The 24,887-nt window shown below is 58.5% G+C and overlaps 1 protein-coding gene across 2 annotated transcripts in view; it reads left to right on the top strand.

Moving 5' to 3' along the window:
- Nucleotides 1-4,033: 4,033 nt before the first annotated feature.
- Nucleotides 4,034-24,887, top strand: part of RXRG (retinoid X receptor gamma) — a 30,789-nt gene continuing 9,935 nt past the window's right edge. The window contains exons 1-4 of one of the 2 annotated variants that reach the window (XM_084865182.1): nt 4,034-4,362; nt 16,138-16,385; nt 22,972-23,116; nt 24,627-24,806. In XM_084865182.1, coding sequence (XP_084721308.1) covers nt 4,314-4,362; nt 16,138-16,385; nt 22,972-23,116; nt 24,627-24,806 — 622 coding nt within the window. In that variant the 5' untranslated portion in view covers nt 4,034-4,313. Of the gene's footprint in view, nt 4,363-16,137; nt 16,386-17,848; nt 18,059-22,971; nt 23,117-24,626; nt 24,807-24,887 lie in introns of those variants that run through there. The other variant, XM_084865183.1, reaches the window with a different exon arrangement.

A 24,887-nucleotide genomic window follows, 5' to 3' on the forward strand; every position in this document is an offset into this window, starting at 1 on the left:
TATCTGTGCCTGTGCCTGTGGGCTGCTGTCCATCTCCTCCCCCGACCACGCACGCTCCCTGAGGCCAGGGCTGGTGTGTCTGGTCCCTTAGCCTGTCCCCAGGGACTGATATGCAAAAAGCTCTCCATAAGTGTTGGCTGAATGATGAATGAATGAATGAATGAATGGATGAATGCCAGAAAGAGGAAAAGTGATGTATAGACCCCCGGCACACACATATATAATGGAAACACATTAATAACAGAAGGATCCCTGCTTGGTGACAGACACAGTGCTGAGAGCCGTGGGGCCCGGCGTTCAGACCTATTTCTGTTGGGAGAGACCACAGCCTAAGTTGCCTTTGGCTGAGTAGCCTCTTCCCTTCTCCGCCCTCACAGCCTGGTCACTAATTCCTCGTCTGTAATATGAGCTGCTCCGTCTGCCCGGCTTCAGTTCAGTGTTTGGGGAAACCATCCAGCCCCGAGTCCCGGTGCCAGGCAGAGCACCTCCCAGCGGAGACCAGGAGTCCGAGTCGATGCCGTGAGGTATTGCACCTAATGCCTGCTGGCCGTGATCAAATCAAGGACTCTGCTTTTCCTTCACGTTTGCTGCAAAACATTATTTTCTACCACTCCTGGTTCAAAGCGAGACAATGAACCAGGAGCAGGACCAGTGGCGAAGTCACAGTTACCAGGGTAACGCATCAGGCTGCCCCTGCGTCGAGCACACCGGTGAAGACGCAGGCAGACCTCTGTGCTCACCGGATGCGGATGGCGCCCACAGAGAGGATTGGTCTTCGGAGGACCCCACAGACAGGAGCCCAGCATCCTTGGAAGTGAAGAGGCTCGTCCCGCCGGGGACCATGTGTGTTCAGCCTGTCGGTTGACACTGCGTGAGAATTCAGGAACAGCTGGAGACAGCGAGTGACTGACGCCGGGGCTGCCTGGGAATCGCTTCTGGGAGGATCACGTTGTTATGTCAACAACGGGCCGGGACAGGACACGGCGGAGCCATGCCGAAAGTGTGGATTAGAGGCCAAAGCCGCCGTCAGACTGCCTGGCCGTTGGCAACGGTCGCGGCTTGTTCTGGGCTGTGAGGCCAGGCGGAAGGTGTCAAGGGAGGCCCTGGGATAAGCACATCGAGCATTTCCTAACGAAAAAGTATTTGTCGAGCACCTACTCGTGCTTCTAGCATGTACGTGGGAAAACAATTGAAGTGGAGGCACAGGTGGGACAAGGTCAATGGCATGAACAATGAACCAGAAGTTGGAGTAAGCCAACAGTACTCCCACCGTGAGCGAAGCATTCAGACCAGAAGGGACTCACAGAGAAAGGGAAGAGAGGACCAAGGAAGTATGACTTCCTTACGGTCTAAGAGAAACAAAAACCGCAAACCACCCCCAAGCAAAACACATGCACAGCCACCGTCCCGTCTGAGTCCAAAACCAAAACAAGCCCAGGAAGCTCAGCGAGGCCGCCGCCTGGGTGCCTCCGCGGAGAGTGAGCTCGCTGTCCAAGGTCACGGGCTGGCGAGGCGGAGCCGTGTGTCCGTGGGCCTGGGGGTGGCTGTCCCAGCACTTTCCAGAGATGCCAGGACGTGAAGTGTCTCCCCGCCAGGCCGAGGAATCTGCTTTCCATTCTGTGGAAAACGCACCTCACCGATCAAAGGGAGGAAGACCGAGTCCACCACCACGCAGGCCATCGTGACATTGACCTTGGACGGGGCCCGGGAGGGTGCTGTTTAGAGGATGGTTGGAGTCCTTGGAAGAGCACTTGCGGTTCACTGAAAGGCCGTGTGCGGGACGGTGTGCTTCCTCCTCCGCCGGGTGTGCGAGGGGAAATGTGGTTTGTGCGTCAGTAAGACGCGTGTTCCTGAGACCTCCGTGGGGAGAATGGACCGCTCTGCCAAGGGGGCTGGATTCATTCGAGTTGAAGTGGAGGTCGAAGGATGCTCTGTCCCAGTGGTTCTCAACCTTCCTCATGCCTCGACCCTTTAATACAGCTGCTCATGTTGTGATGACCCCCAACCATAACATTATTTTCCTTGCTACTTCACAACTGTAATTTTGCTACTGTTAATGAATCGCAATGTAGATATTTGTGTTCTCCACAACACACAGGTTTAGAACCACTGTTGTAGAGTTATAAAGTAGCCAAGAAAATAATTTTATGGTTGGGGGTCACCACAACAGGAGGAACTGTATTAAAGGGTTGCGGCATGAGGAAGGTTGAGAACCGCTGCTCTAGAATCATCCAGCCCTGCTCGGAGGACATTTTACAAATGAGCAAAAGGAGAGAAGGAGCATATGTCAGCACCATCGTCATCATGGAGAGAGATGTACGCACCTGCCGTGCCTCTGGTGTATTCTGGGTGTTAAATGTGTGGCTTATTTGATCCTCATGACAAACCATGCAGTAGCTGCGGCCCAGGGACCGGGGAACTGGCCAGTATATGGTGAGGTGGTCAGCGGTGGCCTGGGACTTGCGTCCAGCCGCTGGCTTCCGTGCTGATGCTTTCTCTACGGACCCAACCTCTCCAGATCAAGCCAGGCCAGGGAACGTGGCGGGACGGGGCCCGGCACTGGTGAGTGGACGTATCGGTGGCGGCTCTAAGACGTGGACCTTGCTGTGTCCTTTTCGGCATTTGCACCCAGGAGTCGGATGCACTATGAAAGGCGCTCGGGGTCCTCAGAAGCCACGGGATGAGGAGGCATAAGAGACATACTGGGCGAAAGCAGCGGGGTCCCCGCGATGGAGAGAGGGCGTGGACCCGGATTTCATGGCAGAGAGTGAGGGGGTGCCCCCTGGCCTCCGAGCCCCCGCCCAGGAATGGGGTGCAGCTGTGGATAAGAAGACGGACCTGGGCTGTCAGGTTCTCTCGATGGAAGTTAACTGTGGGGCTGATGCCCCCGATGCCGTCTCTGCTCTGGCTCTTTCCTCCTCTGTTCCTGCTCCTCCAGCCCGGAGTCTTGGTTTTCTCCCCTGGGGCTCTGACTTGATCTCCCTCCTCGCTTGCTCTGTCCAAGGCCGTGTGGGAGAAACCCTCGGATCCTTGGTCCAGTGTCAGGGCTCAGCGGACCCCTCGGGGCCTGACAGCACCCCAGGGCCCTGCCCACACAGCACCAGGAGGAGGGTGTCGCATCCAAGCAGGGGACCTGCTTCCCGGGGCAGCTCTGAATTCCAGGGCAGCGCTGGGAAAGGAGAGGTCGGCAATGCATGCTGGTGCTCGGGACCATGGGCTGGAAGAGGTGACCGTGCCAGGAGGCATAGTCTGTGGGCACAGGTTTGTGTCTGAATTTGCAGAAGATCCCACAGTGACAGCCCTCGACGTCTCTTGCGTGGCTCCAGGGAGGCGCCTGGAACCTGTGGGCAGGAGCTGCAGGGGAAGGGGCCGATGTCAGCTCCACAAAACACTTTCTCACGGGGAGAACGGCGGGAAATGGGGTGGGAGAGGAGGAAGCCCCTCCTTGGGGGTGTTCAGGTGTAGGCTGAGCCGTGGCCGGACCTCGAAGGGGACCTGAACTTGATTTGTGGGTGGGTTCCGCCCAGGGAGGGTCTGCATCCGGGAGGACTCAGACGCTTTGACGGGATGGAGGTGAGTGCCCCCTCCAGGGAAAGGCCAGTGAATGGCCCCAGTGTGGGGCCAGCATGCCCGCCCTCCCTGTGATGGGAGCGGGGCTCCCCGCTGCACCGGTCTCGTTCCCCCGTGAGAGCCAGCGCCCCGGCCGACTCAGGGGAGCCCTCCGGACCCAGGGCTGCCCTAGCCCCGCGCTCAGTGCTGCCCCTCCCACGGCCACTCTCAGGTCCCGCAGCAAGTGCATCGGACACAGAGCGGCCGGACTGAGAAAGTGCATTTTAATAAAACCCATTGATTTTTGTGGGTGCAAGTCCAGGAAAAGGCGCCTGAAGAGTCTCCCGCCCCTGGCCACCTCCCCCTCTCTCCTGACCTCCTGTGGGGCGGTCACACATCGATCGCTTCCCGGATAACAGATCGTGCCACCAGGAGGACCCCTGGGGCCGCGGGCGCGGGGAGCAGCCGCAGCCGGGAGTTAATCAGACAGCACCGGATCTCAGTGGCAGAGGCGGCGGCAGAGGCAGCAGCGGCGGCATTATGCGTGATTACTGACAGGCACCAGCTGCCGGGCTCAGAGCTATGCGGCCGCCCCAGCGGAGAGGCGGATTCCTGGCTAATCCCCGGGGGCCGGCCCAGCCCGTGCAGCCGGCTGCGGGGTGGCGATGACCACTCTCGGGCGCCCACTGTGAAAGGCACGGCGCTGCCTGGGCTGGGGCCGCGATCGTCAGAGACCGGCGAGGACTATGAGCTGAGGAGCAGACATGTACGGGAATTACCCTCACTTCATGAAGTTCCCCACCAGCTTTGGCGGTGAGTGTGGCACCTCCGGACTGTCCTGGGAGAGGAGGGGACACGGGGACCGCTAACGGGATTAGTACTGAATCCTCTCTGTGCACACGCGTGTGCACTGTGCTTGTGTGTCAGTGTGTGTGTGCACGAGGGAGGGGAGAGACGGCCGTGGTGACAGTGCTTTTGCACCTCCGAGTGAGAGCACGGGGGAGTGTGTGCGGGTCTGCACATGGGAGGCCAGCAGGAAGCTGTGCACTGTTGCAGCGGCGTGTGTGTGTGTGTGTGTGTGTGTGTGTGTGTGTGCATGACAGTGTGAGAGTGAGTGTGTGTGAGTGTGTGTGAGTGTGTGAGTGTGAGTGTGAGTGTGTGTGAGTGTGGGTGTGAGTGTGAGTGTGTGTGTGTGAGAGTGTGTGAAGTGGAGAGTTAAAGATGACTTAGCTCGCAGTGAGGAGAGGGGAGAGGGAGGGACCTCTCTGCTAAGGGACACTCTCGTTCAGAGTGTCTCAGGGACACTCTGAACGAGAGCCTGCTGCATTAAAAGTAGATTTTAAAAGCAAACACAACGCTTTGACTTGCACAGTGCTATCCCTCCTGTGTTCTTGCCTTTTGTTTTGCTAAAAGCCCTGGCCGCCCCCCTGCTGCCGCGTTCCTGGCAGGGTCACCGCCATCACTTCCCGGGTCGGCTGGCTGGCGACCATCACCCGGCCACACTCCCCCAGGCCCCGGAGTCCGTGACAGGCGCCCACCCGAGAGAACGGAAGGGACAGCTGACCGGCTGCCGCCTCCGTCAGCTGTGGGGGCCGCGCCGCCCGGGCCGGGGAGCTGCTGTCCTGCCCGGGCTGCTGGCAGGCGGGACAGAGCAGAAGTTTCTCTCATGTCTCAGAAGGAAAAGCTCTGCTCTCCTGACTCCGTGCGGGCAGGCAGGTAGCTTTCCCACGTGGTGCTGGGCAGGACGCTCTGGGCTGTGCTGGGCACGCGCGGTGCTGTGGTCCCTCTGGGGGCGTCAGGCAGAGGCTGTCCGTCCATTTGGGGGGTACAGTGTTTGTGTGACAGTGGTACAGTGCTGGTTCCGAGCCGCGTGCTGTCAGGTGCCAGGATACAGATGTGCATGCAACACGGTCGTGGCCCCTTCATGCAGGGATGGGTGGGCTCATCATGCACACGCATGTAATGATGTAGGGGTGGCCTCTGGGCAGGGGGTGTGGGGGTGGCTCCTGGGCGGAGGGTGTGGGGGTGGCCCCTGGGCGGAGGGTGTGTGGATGGCCCCTGGGCAGGGGGTGTGGGGTTGCCCCTGGGCAGGGGTGTGGGGGTGGCCCCTGGGCAGAGGGTGTGGGGTTGCCCCTGGGCAGGGGTGTGGGGGTGGCCCCTGGGCAGGGGGTGTGGAGTTGCCCCTGGGCAGGGGTGTGGGGGTGGCCCCTGGGCGGAGGGTGTGGGGGTGGCCCCTGGGCAGGGGTGTGGGGGTGGCCCCTGGGCAGGGGTGTGGGGGTGGCCCCTGGGCAGGGGGTGTGGGGGTGGCTCCTGGGCGGAGGGTGTAGGGATGGCTCCTGGGCAGGGGTGTGGGGGTGGCCCCTGGGCGGAGGGTGTGGAGGTGGCCCCTGGGCAGGGGGTGTGGGGATGGCCCCTGGGCAGAGGGTGTAGGGATGGCCCCTGGGCAGGGGTGTGGGGGTGGCCCCTGGGCAGGGGTGTGGGGTTGGCGGTGATCCTGGAAGAGGCTGAATTGGGGTTACTGGGGCCAGTCTGTGACGGCCAGTGAGCGTGGCGGCCAAGCCTGGGCCCAGACATCCGACCTCTAGTTCACAGCTGGTCGCTGGCCTGGGTGTGAACCGCCTTCTCAGTGCCCATCCTGGGCCCATCCACTGCCCAGCAGACCTTTCTCCGTTGCCTCCGCGTTCGGGGTCTGAAGAGACCCTGGTCCCCCAAGTCTGTGAGGCCCTGGCCTCCTGACAGCCAAGGAGACCCGTGGCAACAATTGGGGTGAATAAAGGGTTGAAGGAGGAGGAGTTTGGGAGAGAATGGAGATGAGGGAGGGAAGGAAGGAGGGAGGGAGGGAGAGAGGGATGGAAGAAGGGAAGGAGGGAGGAATGGAAGAAGGGAGGGAAGGAAGGAACTGAGTTTGGTTCCTACGGTAGTTTTCACTGACTAGCCGTGTGAGCTTAAGCAGGACATTGAACCCCTCTGAGCCTCAGTGTCTTCCTCTGTAAAATGGAGCTTGTAATCCCGTCCTTAGGACATTGCTGAGAGAATCCATAAGCTAACGCCGGAAAAGCAGCTGCTGCAGCACGGCCCGCATGGGGCACTTAATGCAAGTGAATATGCTCATTCCCTCCGTTTGACTTAAGCGCTAACATGCAAATTAACTTTAGAAACCGAACGTCTCTGTGGCAGGGTGAACTAGGAGTCGGGGGAGGCAGAAGGAAGTTCTCGGAGACTGGCTGGCGGGACGGTCCTGGTTGCGGGAACCGCGGGATGTGGTGCGTTCCGTTTGAGACAGAGGCCAGGCAGGCCGGGCAGCGGGGAGGGCGAGGTGCTGGCAGAGCTGGAGGAGAGGCTCCCAGGTCGGTTAGTTGCCCCTCTGACGCCACGCTGCCGCCTCATGGCTGGGAGGGGCAGTGGTTTGTCTCATTTTGTCGCCCTGCTGTGCTGTTTGCTCGGCGGGAAGAGGCTGCTGGGACAGGGACAGGCCGTGTCGCCGGAGGTCTGCCCGCGGGGAGGGCCTGCAGGGCGGCCGCGGGACGGGCACACCAGGCTGGGAGGGGGCACTGCAGCCACCCACCCCATGGCTCCAGGCCGGAGCTGTGGGCAGGGGCACTGTGGGCGTGCCCCTGCCCTCTGCACGCAGCGCTGGGGCCCCCGGCACCTGGGCCTCACGTGGGATTTGGGGGAAGCAGATCAGCCTCAGGAAGCGGCTCCTGGAATCTGTGTGCGGGCTGCGCTCACCACTGTCAGACCATCGTCCTGCAGTGAAGTGACCCGGACTCGGGTTGGCCGAAGGGAGGGGCTGGCCGGTGGCAGTGGTCCCACAGAGGCGCCCTCTCGTCCCTCCGCATGTCCTGCGATCAGGCGAGAACCCTGTCTCCAACACCGAGTCCCGGCTGGCCAGCCGCTCGGGACGAGGCTTGTTTGTCTGCGGAGACAGTTGTCACCTCTAAGAAGATGGCACACCGAGCCCGTAATCCACATCCGATCGTGCGGTAATCCGCAGGCGGGCGGGCGGGAGGCTCTCATCTCTCCTCACGCCGCCCCTGCAGTGCCGGCCGGTCCCTCACTTTCCTCGCGGCCCTCTGAGCCCCCTTCATGCTCCCCGGCAGATCAGGGCACGGGGCATTGTCAGGCCGCGCAGCTGGCGGAAGGCACGGCCGGAGTGGGACCAGGCCCTTGGCCGCAGAGTCTGCGCTCCGCTGAGTTGCCTCTGATGGCCTCTCTGGCCTGGTCTTCCTCTGGGAGACCCTGGTGCTAAATTCCGCTAGAATTCTGTTTGTAGCTTTTTCTCTGAGGAGGCGGTCTGGTTCTGACGTGTGGGGCTGTGCGCTCACAGGTGCGGGCCAGGGCAGTGAGGAAGATGAGGATTCCGCACCAGCTCCTGGAGTTCTGTCTGAGCAGCTCACCCCTTCCCTCACGAGAGCTGGCAGGAAGACAGCAGTGACCTGCGACCTCCAACCCCCGCGGTCAACAGGCCCCCGGCCCCCTGACCACAGGCTGTGACTGAGGCGGCAGGGAGACAGAGCGTCCGGGTTCACGATCAACTCAGACTCCAGATGGGGTCCCAGAACCCCACAGCTGAACCTAAAAACGGAAAGGTGTGTGATCTTGAGCTCAGAAAGCACGTACGAGGAGTCAGAGGAGCAGCAGGGAACGTGCCTAATAAGTCCGCGGGGACGTTTCCTCCGGGCTGGCTGCGGGTTTTGTTTCTGTGACTCGGTATCTCCTTTGTCCCCCCCTTTATTGGCCACTGTCATGGGGCAGCAGCTTGTGGAGGGGTTGGGGTCTCAGTCCCAGGAATGTGGGGAGCAGAGCAAAGGTTAGAGGTCACCAGCAGGGAGGAAGACCCCAGACTGTCCTAGGAATGCCTGTCAATCAGCTGCTGGGCACAGTGGGACCCCAGGTCCTGAGGCCCGTCCTCTGCCCGGAGGAACGTCTGCAGGACACCTGGAGACCAGTTATTCCTGGAAATATTTCTCGGGCCTCAGTTAACGTAACAGATCCCAGGATTGTAGGTCTTAACCTGAGAGCGGATGACGCAGTGCGCGTTACCAATGGCGACGCTGCAGTGGACAGACATTGTCACTGTGTTCTTAGATTTACTGATTGATTTTAGAGTGAGAGGAAGGGGGAGAGAGATTTGTTGTTCCATTTATTTATGCATTAACTGGTTGATTCTTAAATGTGCTCTGATCAGGGATCAAACCGGCAACCTTGGCATGTTGGGACGACGCTCAGTCTAACCTACTGAGCTGCCCGGCCAGGGCCCGCTCACTGTGCTTTATGGTGACCGCTGTGCTTGGGAGACAGCCTGTGCTCAGAGCCTGGAGCACACAGCTGAGCACAAGGTCAGGGAGGCAGAGGGAGGCGGGCTTAGGGAGGCGGGCTTGGTAAGGTGACCAGATGTCCCGCTTGATTTTTAACAATTTGTCCCACCTCCCGCGGCGTTTTAAAAAAGTCCCGACAAATTGTTAAAAATTGGGACTGTCTGCCGAAACCGGTTTGCCTCAGTGGTAGAGCATCTGTCTGCGGACTGAAAAGTCCGGGGTTCAATTCCAGTCAGGGGCATGTACCTTCATTGCAGGCACATCCCCAGTGGGGGGTGTGCAAGAAGCAGCTGATCAATGATTCTCTCTCATCGATGTTTCTAACTCTCTATTCCTCTCTCTTCCTCTCTGTAAAAAATCAATAAAATATGTTTAAAAAAAAAATTGGGACTGTCCCGCCAAAAGTGGGACTTGTCGACACCAGTGCCATCCAGGGATTCGAAGAGCAAGGGGTCACCTCAGCAAACGCCTCACCACTCACTGGCATTTGTCCTAGAGGCCCGACCTGCACACGGTTCCGTATTCGGAAGTGGCTAAAGGAGCAGGGCTGTGTTTTGTAAGGGGCACCCCTGCACCCCGAGCCTCTCTGTCTTAGGGACAATGTAACACCCGCCTGTCCCTGCAAGGCTCCCGTGTGGCTCCTGGGGCAGGCTGCCGTGGGTCACAGGCAGGAACGCTGACCACTGCGCGGAACGCCACTCAGAATCCAGATGCGGAATAACTCGCCAGCCCTGGGAAGGGCCACGTTATCACCCCAACCTGCTTCCCCACTGAACGGGGACACTGCCCGACTCGCCGACACTGCGCCAGGCTGAATCTTGAGTGACGTGACCACAGTGCCCAGCAGGGCCCACTACCTGCCAAGTGCCCAGCACGGACCTGGCACAGAGTAGGCGCTCATCAAACACGTTTGGACTGAACCAGAGAATATGGAGACTGGGAGCACGGAACGGAGGGGCTGAGCGAGGGTGAGGCGGCGCTCATGGTGAGGAGCTGTGTCCTCTGTGGCCGCCAGCAAGTGGGCCTCCGTGGGGTCGTTTTCTTCTTTCTTTCTTTCTTTCTTTCTTTCTTTCTTTCTTTCTTTCTTTCTTTCAATATATTTTATTGATTTTTTTATATATTTTTTTTTCTTTTTAAATATATTTTATTGACTTCTTACAGAGAGGAAGAGAGAGGGATAGAGAGTTAGAAACATCGATGAGAGAGAAACATCGATCAGCTGCCTCTTGAACACCCCCTACTGGGGATGTGCCCGCAACCAAGGTACATGCCCTTGACCGGAATCAAACCTGGGACCTTTCAGTCCGCAGGCCGACGTTCTATCCACTGAGCCAAACCGGTTCGGCATATTTTATTGATTTTTTACAGAAAGGAAGAAAGAGGGATAAATAGTTAGAAACATCGATGAGAGGGAATCATCGATCAGCTGCCTCCTGCACCCCCCCCACCCCCCACTGGGGATGTGCCCGCAACCAATGTACATGCCCTTGACTGGAGTCGAACTCAGGACCCTTCAGTCCGCAGGCTGATGCTCTATCCACTGAGCCAAACCGGTTTCGGCATGTGGGGTTGTTTTCTGTAAAGGGAAGTGGCTCTTCAAGTCCCCAGAGCCTGGCGTCACCCACAGCGAAGTGGCTGTGGATATCCGTTTATGACGCACTAGTACTCGGAACCGTGGGTAAGCCACTGCGGCACGAACTAGTTTGTGTTTGCTCATTCGCCAAAAACAAACAAATAAATAAACAACAGAAATAACCCCCCCAAAGGTTTGTGAAGCAAATGAGATTGTCGCAGTCCTGAGCCTATTTAAATTGCATCTGTTTTCAAGCAATTTGAAAAGCAGAGCAGGAGTGTCATTAGCATATTAACGGGGTCTTAATTACAAAAGAGTCTTTTAAAGCAGATTTCATAAAATCCCCACTTAATAACCATTAGCTTGTGGTACTTGAAACACAACTCCTCACGTGTGTTACTTAGAAGTAATAAAATTATAATTTAAAAGTGATCTGCCAAGTTGTCAGGAATTTAGACGGATTTCTCTCTCAATTGATCCAAATGAGTGAGGTTTTGCTATAATTATATATAATGCTGGTAATAATGAGGCTGATTATCAATCTTCTGCTTTTCACTCCCTCCATCACTAGTGCAGGGGCGGCAGTGGGGGAGAGAGAGGGAGGGCTGCCCCCTTCCCGGCACGGAGGCAGCAGCCCTGCCCCCACCTGAGCAGCCAGCAGCCCGGCAGCCCGCCTGCTTTGGGGAATCAGCCGCCCCTCTCAGCTCTGACAGGCCGGGCGGCTGGCGGGGCTGCTCTAGGGGGGGCGGGGGGGGGGAGGTGTGTTGGTCCCTCTGGGCTCCACTGCTGGGTCCTCTTGTCCTCGGAGAGGCCACGGTGGCAGAGCCAGGGCTGAGCCCTTGTGTTTTTTATTTTTATTTTTTAAAATGTGACTGTATTTGAAAATAAGGCCTTTATTTATTTATTTTAATCTTTTCTTAAAAAAATATATTTTATTGATTTCTTACAGAGAGGAAGGGAGAGAGATAGAGAGCTAGAAACATCGATGAGAGAGAATCATTGACCAGCTGCCTCTTGCACCCCCCCCACCGGGGATGTGCCCGCAACCAAGGTACATGCCCCTGACCGGAATCAAACCTGGGACCTTTCAGTCCGCAGATGAACGCTCTACCGCTGAGCCAAACCGGTTTCGGCTATTTATTTTAATCTTTTTAAAAAATATATGTTTTATTGATTTTTATACAGAGAGGAAGGGAGAGACATAGAGAGAAACATCGATGAGAGAGAGTCATCTATCAGCTGCCTCCTGCACACCTCCTACTGGGGATGTGCCCGCAACCAAGTTACATGCCCTTGACCGGAATCAAACCCGGGACCCTTCAGTCTGCAGGCTGACGCTCTATCCACGCGTTCCTTTATTTTCCTCTTGAGAGGCTGCCGCTCCCGTGAGGCGGCCTCCACGTCTCCCTGCTCCTGGGATTCCTCTCGGGGCCGAGTTCCCCGTGGGTGACAAGGCAGAGGCGATGCCTGGGAACGTCCTTCCTGTCTAATCTCAGGTGGCTGTGCAGTCAGACGTTTGTGTGAAAATGCTTCTGCAAACGCAGAGGAAAATTCAAACACAGAACAAGGCATGCTGCATGGCCCTGGCTCAGAGCGGCCCTCCTGCTCCGGGGAAGGAGGGGAGGGTCCTGAGGCAGGAGCTGAAGCGGAGGTGGTTGTAGGGCCAGGTCAGAGCAGGAGGCTCCTGGTCAGAAAGCGCTGGGCTCAGAATCCCGGGAGGACGGGGTGGCTGGGAAGGGCGGGCAGAGGTCGGGCCCGGAGAGCCAGATGGAGGAGCCGGAGCTAGCCGGCACCTCCCAGGGGGTGAGCGTTGGGATGGTGTGCATTCTGTGGGTCCTTCAAATGGAATTCTCAGTGTGCTGAGTGAGAATTACAAGAGGGAAATAACCGCCCCCCCCCCCCACTTTCTAAATGAAAAATGTGTTGTAGTTACTGTATATGTGCCAAGAAAACTGCAATTTAGGATTCTGCTCGCATATTTTGGAATGATTTGTTTCTTTTTCTAACTTCTCTCAAGCTTGCAGATTATATCTCAATAGAACAGAGGTGTTTTAAGTCACATGACTACAGACAAACTGGAGCAACATCGCCTTAAAAGTCCCCCTCCCTTTATTAGGCTGTTAATCTATCTGAAGAAAACAACATTTTGTGGAGGCTTTTCCTGGAGTTCAGCATTCTCTGTGCAGCGTCAGGTCCTTAGGAGCAATGTCTTTTTTAGACGCTGATAAAGTAAGGTGACCAGACATCCCGCCAGTCCCGATTTGTGACAATTTGTCCCACGTCCCACGGCGTTTTAAAAACGCCGTGGGACAAATTGTTAAAACTTTTTTAAAACGCCGTGGGACAAATTGTTAAAAATCAGGACTGTCCCGCCAAAAGCGGGACGTCTGGTCACCTTAAAGGGGACTGAGTACGAGCTGCAGGGCGGCCTGGACACTCAGCACCAGCGGCCTGGACACTCGCGCCTGCTGCTTCCCTGGGTCCCGACCCGCCTCGCCGTTTGCCAGCCTTTCCCCAGAGCAAGCCTGTCCCTCCCTCGGTCCCGGTGCTGCGTTTGTGCAGAGCAAGCAGAGCTCGGCCTCGCCTGTGCGGTGGGAAGTGGGTCACATATGTGACCTGTTTAGAACCCTGTCTGCTCCTGGTATCGTCACCAAACGTTATTTGCTGCTGTTACCGCGACTCAGCGGAGGAGGTGCCATTACAGTGCCCTGGGGGCGGTGCTGGCACTCCCTGGCAGCCGGGCTGTGAGCCTCCCCAGGGCGGGAAGGACAGGCCGGTGCGGGAGGCTCTGTGGTCACCAGGCTTATGTTCCACACCCCGCAGTGGGGAAAGGCCTGGGAGGGTGGCGGGGATGGGGTCTGAGTGCTCCCTGGCTCCCATGCAGCTGCGGACTCTCTGAAGCAGCGGTGTTAACTCCGGCTCCTCCCATGGGTGGGTCTTGTTATCAGTAACTCATTACAAGTTTCCCTCCTAACAGGACAGCAAACTCTCTGACCAGCACAATAGCAAAGGGGTGGAACGCCAGGCCATTTGCTCCAATCAGAAAGACCCACGGGTGACATTTTGCTTTGATTGGCTGAGGCTCAGGTTGCTAAGCAACTTCCTCACCTTGGTCAGACTTCTGTGGTTCTGAGTACCCAGCTTCTTTTTCTCAATGAGCCCCTTCAGCCTCCACACAATTCCTCATTGTGCGGTTTCAGAGGTTTTGGCTTGGATAATTATCAGAGACAGATTTCTTATGCCAGTACTTTCTGCTGATGCTATATATGGTTACATATGTTAATTAGCAAAAATGACCTCATTCATTGATGAGTCAAGCAGTAGTCTTGAGCATCTGCCACGTTCCGGCCCCACAGTGCCAGCTGTTGGCAGCAAGGGGTGGGGTAAAAGTTGTGTGGCAGCCAGTAAGGCATTAGCTATTCAGAATGAGGTCAGCAGGGGGGATCTCTGGGCACCAGTCTGGGTTATGAGGACCCCTGGGGGAGGGGGGCTGGGATGATGGAGGGGCAGTCTGGCCCAGAATATGACTGTTTACACCCATTCAGAAAATGCGATGTAACTTAATTTTTACAATATCCTATTATACATAACTAGAGGCCCAGTGCACGAATTCATGCATGGTGGGGTCCAGCCAGCCCGCCAGAGGGAGGGGCCATTGGAAGGCCTGTATCACTCAGTCCTGATAGGTGGGACCCCAGCAGCAGGCTAACTTACCTGTCAGAGCATCTGCCCCCTGGTGGTCAGTGCACATCATAGTGAGCAGTTGAACAGCCTTAGCATATCATTAGTATATTACACTTTGATTTGTTGAACAGATGACCAGATACTTAGCATATTGGGCTTTTATTATATAAGATTAATAACAAACTACAACATTTGCTAATGTGCTGTGCTCAGCAGGGCTGTGGGTGAACCTGAGGGGAGGGGGGCGATGAAGAATTAGAAAAGACAGATAAGAGAATAAGATTGGGACTAGGTGGGACACTGCTTCTCTGATGGAGAGACAGCGCCATAGCTTGCAAGCCGTCTTTATTTTATAGCCAGATTTCATGAGGCAAAGTAAGGGCATGGTCAAGATGTTTACAATGTTCTCACAGGTTTGGAATCTACTCAGTTACATGCACCTGATCAAACTTTGTTTCCTTGCTGAACCTCCTGCAGCCTACATAACTCAGCCACCTGGGGCCACAGGTTCGGACCATATAGCCTTTGGCTGTAATTGTGCTGGGAGGGCTTTGCCCTCTACGTTGGGACCTGCATGTAGCTTTGCCATGAGAGGACTGTGCCCTCTCATTAGTCCGAGGCTCGAACCTGTCCAAACGCTGGAGGTGCTCTCCACAGCTAATGACTGATTACTATAACGGTGCTGCATTCACTTCCCTTACGTGCCTCACATTCAGGCACATCGTTTCTCCCCACTAATACTAGCAGCGAATGTTTTAGCCGATGGCCATGTCATTCGTCTTGAACTGACTTGTTTGGTGTGCGCAACAGGAAATATTTCGCATTCAGAGAACAAGAAAAGTAGGTTCATTTGCCTTACAATTATTTATTTGTGCAGTTACTCAGTGTCTGGTAAGTTAATGTTCAAGAAAATATTAATTTTTATTAAAATGCTCTATTATTTTATGTTAATGACGATTCATTTATTTCAGCCCTTTGTATTCAGCGTGTCTCTAATTGAAATAAACCTGCATTTCAATGAAATTGAAGTTTTTTAAAAAAAATTTTTTTGCAGTCCACCTACACTTACATCTTGTTTATTTGGTCCGAGCTAGCCTTTGAGTCTGACTTGCTTGGAGTAGGGGATCAGATCTTGCTCAGGCGTGGGAGGCAGCATGCTCTCCACGCCAGGCCTCAGCTGAGCGAGCTGAGTGTACAGAGTTCTGCAGTGAGAAGATGCTGCCCTGTGCTCACTGTGGCGTTCCTCCCAGCAGCCTGCATGTCTGTGGGTGGGTGGATGGATAAAGATGTGGTGCAGACACACAGTGAAATATTACTCGGCCACACAAGGGGGGGAGGGGAGCCTGCCATTTGTGACAACATGGATGGACCTTGAGGGTATTGTACTCAGAGAAAGACAAATACCACATGACCTCACTTACCTGTGGAGTCTGACACAAAACAAAGCAAAATGAAAACTGACTCAGAGACAGAGAACAGGTGTGGTTGCCAGAGGCGGGGTGGGGAGGATTATGTTATTTTGGGCTCTGCATCCCCAGCACCCAGCACCTTTCAGTCTGCAGGCCGACACTCTATCCACTGAGCCAAACCGGTCCCGGCATGCACCCGGCACCGTAAGGAAAGTCCATGACGACCAGGGCGAGGGCACGCAGGTCTCCCGACTCCTGTCTCATGCGACGTGGCTGTGAGGCAGGGAGTCCAGAGCCCCCGGCACCTGCTCTCCACCCTCTGGGGTGGGATGGACTCATTTTCCCCGGCTGGCCGGCCCGGCCACAGCTGCCCAGACCTGGGACCTGCGGACGGCCCGTGGCCCTGGCTGGTCGGATGCAGTTGAAGGTGGAATGCAGGTGGGGACAGAGAAACATCAGGACAACGTCTCTCCCTCTGCTCTTTGCTTCCTGTATTCTCCCAGCCTGTGGCGGGAGGGAGGGAGGGAGGGGAGGCAGGAAACAAACCTGGGGCTGCTCCCAGCACTGTGCTCCCCAGCCCCTCACCTGTGCTCTCCTCCCACAGGCTCCCCCGGCCACTCCGGCTCCACGTCCATGAGCCCGTCGGCAGCCTTGTCCACAGGGAAGCCCATGGACAGCCACCCCAGCTACACGGACACCCCTGTGAGCGCTCCGCGGACTCTGAGTGCGGTGGGGGCCCCCCTCAATGCCCTGGGCTCTCCGTATCGCGTCATCACGTCTGCCATGGGGCCGCCCTCGGGAGCGCTGGCAGCCCCTCCAGGAATCAACCTGGTCGCCCCGCCCAGCTCCCAGGTAAGTGAGCCCCCAGCCACTCCCACAGGTGCTCCTGGAGCAGAGCAGCACCGAGCAGGTGCCTGCTGTGTGCGGGCGGAAGGCCCGGGTTGTCTGTAGACTTCCCTCCTGCAGGCCCTCCGCGAAGTGTGTCCTCCGGCAGGGCAATCCTAGGGGACGAAGGGCACCGTGTGGCTGGGAGTCTGGTTCATGCTTCTCAGGAGAGGGGCTGTGTGTGTGTGTGTGTGTGTGTGTGTGTGTGGTGGACCCCACCTTGCTGTTCTGAGGCCCCAAAGGGTGGCCTGAAGCCTTTCCCTTCCTCCTAGCAATGTCACACTGAAGGCAGCTTGTAGTGGTCAGCTTTTGTGTGATGATGCCGCATAACAACCAGTCCCCAATGTGTCATGTGTTGAAAATCACACACATTTTCCCCCTCAACCTCGTTTCTGTGTCAGTTAGGATGGCTCTGCTCAGGTGGTGGGTGAGCCAGGCTAGGCTGAGGCTGGGTCCATGTCTGCCCCTCGGGTCCCAGACTCAGGGCACAGCAGCTCCCTGGGGCACCTCTCCTGGGGGCACCTCACAGGAGGGGCCACGTCCAGACAGAGTCAGGAGAGCGCAGGGCAGGGCGGTCTCTGCTCATGCCAGCTTCACGAAGACCCACCGCCTCCGAAGCGCCCGTGGCCGCCTCGGGGTGGGCTGTGCTGTCACGGGGAGATTCTACAAAGAAGCATGTGAAGCATGTGAAGACTTAGGAGCGATCAGTGCCCCTGAGGGTCTTGGGAGCCGTGCTGTACTTCCTGTCCGTGGTGTGGCGTGGAGTCGGAGGGATGATGGAAAAGGCCAGTGGCCTCCCAGTCATGGGGTCCAGGAGGGTGTGGGAGGCTCAGAGGAGCGTGGACCAGATGGCGGTGGGATGGACCGTATCGATGCCATGCTCACCCTGTAACCACAGAACTGGTGACACCCCCTTCAGAATGGGAGACCTTTATCTTCTTTCATGTCAATGGATTCCAGGGAAATAGGCAAAGCCAGTAGGACAGAGACAGGGAAGTACGTGGAGGCTCTGGGACAAAGCAAACTCTGCAAACGGAGCTCATTCCTCCCGATGCCTGCTGACGAGGTCCTCCGGGGGGAAGCTCTGACCTGTGCAGCCAAGGTCTTCCCTGCCTGGCAGCCGCAGCGAGTGCAGGACCGAGCCTCAGCCAGCAGCCGTGATCGCCATGAAGACATGGACAGGCGAGGGGATGGACGGAGACGGGCTGTGGTGGGGAGGGGCCGGCACCGTCCCCGACGCTGCCGTAGTGGCCACACTCCGGGCCACAGGTCTGCGTCACGGCCCGGTGCACGCGCACTGCTGCTCTTGGCCGGAATGTCTGTACAGAGGGATCGGGGTTGAAAGGTCAGCGGAAGGCGTGCTCCTGGCCAACTGGGCTGCGTGCAGAAGCCAAGGCCGAACTTGGCTCTGGGAGCGCCGTGCAGCTTGCCAGGCCCTGGGAGCCTGCGGCCCAGGCACCGGCGTGTGGGCTGGGGCTCCGGATCCACGGCGGGACACTTGGCCCAGTTAGTTAGAGGACACAGGACAGAAGTGCCCTCTGCGCCGGCGACTCTGAGCCGTCGGCAGCTGTCCCCGAGCATCCCGGGCCGAGGGGCTGCGTGGGCCTTGCAGGGAACATGAGCCTTCTGTGACAGGCCAGGTAAGTGCGAGGGGCCCAGGGGGCGGCCCTGAGGGGCAGCGGGCAGACCCTGCCCGAGCTCTGCTCCTCGGGGTTTGAGCTTCTCTTGGTGCTTGCTGGGTCTTCAGTCTTGAGCGGTGAAGGGACCTGTGTGAGTGTGGGGCAGGGGCTGAGCCTCCCTGGGCAAACCGTGATCCCACCACTTGACCTGGCGGGTAACGTGTCCTGACCGCCTGACAGCGATTTTTATGGAAATCAGAGATGTGGATTTGAAAAAACACTTCTTAGGTGCTTACAATGCTCACGGCAACCAGAGTTATCACTATTATTCCTAAGCCCTGCACCCCGGTGACCCCGGCTCAGGTGTCCTCTGCAGCTGGAAGGTTCTAGAGGAGTTCATTTCAGCAAGTGCTCGCTGAGCTTGGCTCTGAGACTTGGAAATGTCTGAAACCGTGCCCTGCCTGGTGAGAATGGCTGAGGGAACGAGCGGTTCCTAAAAGCACCAAGTGGGGATCGGCAGGTGTGTATGCAGCTCCCGGACAAAATGGCCCAGGCCACCTTCTCCTGGATGTGCGTGTGCATGTGTGTGAGTATGCGTGTGTGAGAGTAAATGTGCATGTGTGAGTGCGTATCAGTGTGTGTGTGTTTGTGTGAGTGTGAATCTGTGTGAGTGTGTATGAGTGTGTGAATGTGTGAGTGTGAGTGTGGGTATATGTGTGTGTGTGAATGTGTACGTCAGTGTGTGCGAGATTGTGTGTTTATGTGTGAGAGTAGTGTGAGTGTGAGTGTATGTGTGAATGTGTGTGTGAATGTGAGTGTGTCACACTGTGAGTGTGTGTTTATTTGTGAGAGAGTAGTGAGTTTGTGTGTGTGTGAATGTGTGTGTCACTGTGTGAGTGTGTGTGTTTATGTGTGAGAGAGTAGTGTGAGAGTGTGTATGTGAATTTTGTGTGTGTGAATGTGTGTGTTTATGTGTGAGTGTGTGTGTGTGAATGTGTGTGTCACTGTGTGAGTGTGTGTGTCACTGTGTGAGAGAGTAGTGTGAGTGTGTGTATGTGAGTTTGTGTGTGAATGTGTGTGTCACTGTGTGAGTGTGTGTATGTGTGAGTTTGTGTGTGTGAATGTGTGTGTCACTGTGTGAGTGTGTGTGTGTTTATGTGTGAGAGAGTAGTGTGAGTGTGTGTATGTGAGTTTGTATGTGTGAATGTGTGTGTCATTGTGTTAGTGTGTGTATGTGTGAGTTTGTGTGTGTGTGTGTGTCACTGTGTGTGTTTATGTGTGAGAGAGTAGTGTGAGTGTGAGTGTGCATGCTGCACATTGTACGTGATGTGTGCTGGGGGCCTTGGCACAGGCCTGCGTGTCCTTGGTGCGCTCCCTCTGCCCCCCCTGCCCCTGCCCCTAACGGCCCCCTCGCACCTGTTCCTGCCCAGGGGCATTGGTAGCTGCCGCTCCCTCAGATGTCTGCATCGTTAGAGCAAGCGCAGGGTTAGAGCTAGAGCAGATCTTACAGGCCCCCTTGCCCGGTGACTGAAGGAAAGTGAGGACACCACATCTTTTCTAGTGAAATCCTATTTAAAAGCCTGATATTCATTCAAATAAAAGCAGGTCTGGCTGAACCCCGGCCAGGATGTGACCCCTTCTCAGTCTACCTCCCTCCTGCTCACCTGCCCGCACACGCGCCGTGTCTGAGCCCCGCTGGCCTGCGTGTAGACGGGAGCCGGGTCTCTGGGACGGGCCTGGCTCCGTCGTGCAGCCGGGCACTGTGAGGGAGGGTGGGTCTGGCCACAGGGCTCCTCTCTCCCGGGAGGGCTCAGTCCTCATGGCCTGGACCCTCACCCGGTTAACTGGGCGCCACTCGAAAGGGAGAGCCTTCCTGCAGCCGCCGGCCACACCCTGCCTTCCGTGGGGTCATTGGGGCCGAAAGCAGCTCAGCTGCCCCAGCCACCCCCTCCCACCACCAGTCTCAGGAGGGTGGGAGAGGGGCTGCCAGGCCGGGGGCCCCAGGGTCCGAGGGCCATTCCTTCCGCCTGCCGGGCCTGGAAGGCACGTGGGCCGGTGCGACAGACTGTGTGTCTCCTCAGGCTTTTCCCGTGCTGCTGCCCGAGGCGGAGGTGGAGGACGTTGCTCCTCTGCTCAGAACCTCCAACGGCTCCTCCTGGCCTCCCAACCTCAGCCCGCCCCTTAGCCAGGCAGTCAAGCCCGGGCTCTGTCCCAGCCGCCTCCCCTGAGACCCCATCCGTCCACCGGACACTCTTCCTTACAGGCCTGGGCGCTCACAGCCTTCTGCTCATCACTGGCTCATCCTAATCCTGCCCATTGGTGAAGGCTGTCCAGTCCCAGCTCAGATGCCACCTCCTTCAGGAAGTCCTCCCTGATCTCCATTGCTCATGGTCTTTCTTCTTAAACTACCCTGACTTAATGGCTAGGTCCTTGAGGCAGTGCCTGTGTGTCTTTCTTCTTGTGCCCCCACAGGATTTCTGAAAGAATCCTACCTAATAATAGAGCAATATGCAAATTAACCACCACTCTGCCACACCTGCAAGCCATGCCCACCAGCCAATCGGAACAAATATGCAAATCAACCTAACAAAGATGGTGGTTAATTTGCATACGTGGAGGGAGGAATGAAGACTGAAGACAGCATAGAAGAAAGAGGGAGGGAAAGTGGAAAGCAAGGCAGCTGCCGCTGCTGGAGGGAAAGCACTGGCAGCGTGTACGGGGTGGGGCAGGGTGAGGCGGGCGGGTGGGAGAGATGGCGGTGGCGGGAGAGATGGCGGTGGCGGGAGGGAAGCCCGCCGGAAGTCTTACAGGAATATTCCTGCAGCAGGTCACTAGTAAATGAATAAGACACGTTAGGGCTCAATTCCTCGTCTGAAAGTAGGAAGGCCCACAGGGTTGTGAAGATTAAATATTTGATTAGTGTTGAGCAGGCTTCCCAGAGCCGGTGGCACCGATGGCAGCCGCCCCAGTGAGTGCTGCTTCGGGGTCACTGCAGCCACTGCAGGGGCACACCGGCCGGCGGCGACGGGCAGGGGCCGAGGCAGGCACGGCCTCCTGAGCCCAGGAGGCGGGGCCTCCTCGTTCCGTGACCTTTCCGAGCGTCTGAGGGTTAGGGGTCAGGGCCCTGGTCGGCTAGAGGCTCTTTGTGGGGGTCATCTGACCTAAACGCTCCCATTTCATGGGGTGGACCTGCTTCTTGAGGCACAAAATGTCGCCCAGAATTCACACTGATAGGAAGCTGCCCGTTTCTTAAAAATCAGTGCGCGCTGCAGGGGGTCACGTGTGCAAAAATAAGAACCACCCAGGGTAATGACAACATCCATAGTTTTCTGACGCCCCCCAGCTGAGAAATGGAACCCTCTGCCCCTGGCCAGCGTGCCTCGCGTCACTGCCCGGTTCCTGGCACGCTGTGGGAGGGTCTGCACTGCCCAGATTCACTGGAATGATGGTGTGTGCCGGGCATCAGGGTCGGCACTTGGCACCATTATCTCCTCTGGCCCGCCTGCAGCTCGGGCATGTGTTCCCGTGCTCAGTTTACAGACGGGGAAACTGAGTCAAAGACGATTAGGGCCTTCTGTGCGTCCCGCAGGCCACACGGGCAGCGTGCAGGCATCGGGGCCGGGGGCTCCACAGGGACGCCATCCGCATTGCACGGCGATGCTCAGTCTGGCGGCACACCGTTACCCGGTAACTGAGCACCAGGCCAGGCCGAGGGCTGGGCTCGCTGGCTCCAGCTCTGGGGGGCGGGGTGTGCGTCCAGGCGTCTGATTATTTCCGTGCTCCCAGTGTGTGAGCAGGGCAAACCAAACTGGGCGTGAAGTTGAGATGCCCGTATAAAAAGAGGAGGGGGAAGGAGTGGTGGTGGTGGTGGGGAGAGAGACAGAGAGAGAGAGGAGAGGAGAGAGAGAGAGAAACATCAGTCTGTTGTTGCACTGTAGCTGCGTTCATTAGTTGACTTGCTTGTGTGCTGATCGGAGATCCGACCTGTGCCCTGTGGATCCGGATGCTCAAACCGCTGAGCACCAGCCGGGCTCCTGGACGTTAATTAAACGCTTCCCGGCAGCTCTGGTGCCGAGCCGGGGCTGAGGCTGTCCGTCCCCGCTTCCCACTGCGCCCCAGCCACCCCCTGGCCTCCTGCGCCCAGGCCACCCCCTGGCCTCCTGCGCCCAGACCACCTCCTGGCCCCCTGCGCCCAGGCCACCCCCTGCGCCCAGGGCTGAGTGCCCGCTGAGCTGGTGCAGGGGGAAGGCGCCTCTGGGCTCCAAGTTCTGTCCACCCGCCCTTCCCTCTGCCCATGCCAGACTCGGGAAGAACGCGGCCATTGGTCGGTGTGAGATTCCCAGTCACCGGGCTGGGCGTGTGCCCCACAGCTCACACGGACCACACGGAGGCCAGGGACCCCTCCACCCCAAGCTGCTTCCATGGTCACTCCAACACCCCCTCCCCTGCGTGTGCTGCCTCAGGCGGCCTGTCTGCCCCGCCAGGCCTGCCCCTGCCAGGAACAGAGACGGGTCTGTAGGCTCTGCCTCTCCCTGCGCTGCCCGAGGTGAGCTGTGCCCACGGCACCGAGCACGCGGGAGGCTCTGCTGACCTCTGGGAAGCACAGAGCCCTCAGCAATGGCCTGGGGGCAGGAGGAGCTGATGCCCCAGGGAGGGGGGAGGGGTGTATGAGGGGCGTGATCAGATCTCACCTGGGCAGCTCCCCGCACTGCCAGCAGGGCGGCACCAGGAGGAGGGAGCCCAGGGTGCTGGCCCCACGGAGCCTGTGCTCTGGGAAGAGAGAGAACTGATGCGCTTCTGCCCAGGCTTCTCCCAGGACCACGGGCACCTGGCCCCTGCGCTCAGCGCGGAGCCCCTCCTAGGCAGACCCGCGCTCCCCGGGCCTCGGCCTCCTGGCGGCTGGCTCCGTCCTCACCGCCCTGCTCTCTCCGCAGCTCAATGTGGTCAGCGGGGTCAGCCTTTCCGAGGACGTGAAGCCGCTGGCCGGGCTCCCCGGGCTCGGGACCATGAACTACCCGTCCGCCAGCCCTGGGCCGCTGGTCAAGCACATCTGCGCCATCTGCGGGGACCGGTCCTCAGGTGCGTGCGCGGTGGTGGGCGCCTGGGGGTGGGGGTGGGGGGAAGGGATGCTGGCTCTCCCGCACACACTGGCCTGGCGGCGGGGCCGCGGACCTGGATGGTGGAGCAGGTGGTGAGGGAGGCTGTTCGGGTCCAGCAAAGCCACCGCCCAGCGGGCCCGGGCCCAGCTCCGGCCGCAGCCCGTTGTGCTGGGAAGACCAGGCCTGTTTACTCCTCCCGCTGGCGGGAGGGGAGCACTCAGGGCAGAGCCGCTCGGTGCAGAGAGGAGGTAATGCTTTGAGGGGGTCCTGGCGTCTTTGGGGCTCCCTCTGGGGAACTGTCAGAGAAGCTGGGGGCCTCCGGCAAGGAGAAAAAATCCTCTTACTGAGACCTGAGGTCCACTGGAGGCAGAGCGAGTTAACTAAACACCGAGTTACTGATACATAAATGCAAACAAACCTGAGCTCAGACCTTTCCAATAGCGCCCCTGGGATCCGTGCCCCCAGGGACCGCCTGGAGGGGCTCAGTGTGGGGGACAGGCCTGGGGCTCAGTGTGGGGGAGGGACAGGCCTCGGGCTCAGTGTGGGGGGACAGGCCTGGGGCTCAGTGTGGGGGGGACAGGCCTCGGGCTCAGTGTGGGGGGGACAGGAGCTGGGGCTCAGTGTGGGGGGGACAGGCCTCGGGCTCAGTGTGGGGGGACAGGCCTCGGGCTCAGTGTGGGGGGACAGGCCTGGGGCTCAGAGTGGGGGGGACAGGCCTGGGGCTCAGAGTGGGGGGGACACAAGCTGGGGCTCAGTGTGGGGGGGACAGGCCTCAGGCTCATTGTGGGGGGGACAGGAGCTGGGGCTCAGTGTGGGGGGGTCAGGCCTCAGGCTCAGTGTGGGGGGGACAGGAGCTGGGGCTCAGTGTGGGGGGGACAGGTCTCGGGCTCAGTGTGGGGGGACAGGGCTCGGGCTCAGTGTGGGGGGACAGGCCTCGGGCTCAGTGTGGGGGGGACAGGCCTGGGGCTCAGTGTGGGGGGACAGGCCTGGGGCTCAGTGTAGGGGGGACAGGCCTCGGGCTCAGTGTGGGGGGGACAGGCCTCGGGCTCAGTGTGGGGGGGACAGGCCTCGGGCTCAGTGTGGGGGGACAGGCCTGGGGCTCAGTGTGGGGGGGACAGGCCTTGGGCTCAGTGTGGGGGAGACAGGCCTGGGGCTCAGTGTGGGGGGACAGGCCTCGGGCTCAGTGTGGGGGGGACAGGCCTCGGGCTCAGTGTGGGGGGACAGGCTTCGGGCTCAGTGTGGGGGGGACAGGCCTCGGGCTCAGTGTGGGGGGACAGGCCTGGGGCTCAGTGTGGGGGGGACAGGCCTCGGGTTCAGTGTGGGGGGACAGGCCTCGGGCTCAGTGTGGGGGGACAGGCCTCGGGCTCAGTGTGGGGGGGACAGGCCTTGGGCTTCTCAGAGGGCCATCTTTGCTTCTTGCCCATGGCACACGCCAGTTTCTGGGGGTGGAGGGCACAGGAGCAGGCGCACACGTGGCCGTTCTCCCACAGGCAAGCACTACGGCGTGTACAGCTGTGAGGGCTGCAAAGGCTTCTTCAAGCGCACGATCCGCAAGGACCTGCTGTACACCTGCCGGGACAACAAGGACTGCCTCATCGACAAGCGCCAGCGCAACCGCTGCCAGTATTGCCGCTACCAGAAGTGCCTGGTCATGGGCATGAAGCGGGAAGGTGGGCACTGCGCAGCCCGGGACCCGTGGGCACGTGGCAGAGCAGGGCCGGGGAGAGGGTGGGGGGCAGGGCCCGGGGAGG

The sequence above is a fragment of the Pipistrellus hanaki genome (assembly GCF_964339955.1).
Source record: "Pipistrellus hanaki genome assembly, chromosome: 18".
In the NCBI taxonomy this organism is placed as follows: domain Eukaryota; kingdom Metazoa; phylum Chordata; class Mammalia; order Chiroptera; family Vespertilionidae; genus Pipistrellus; species Pipistrellus hanaki.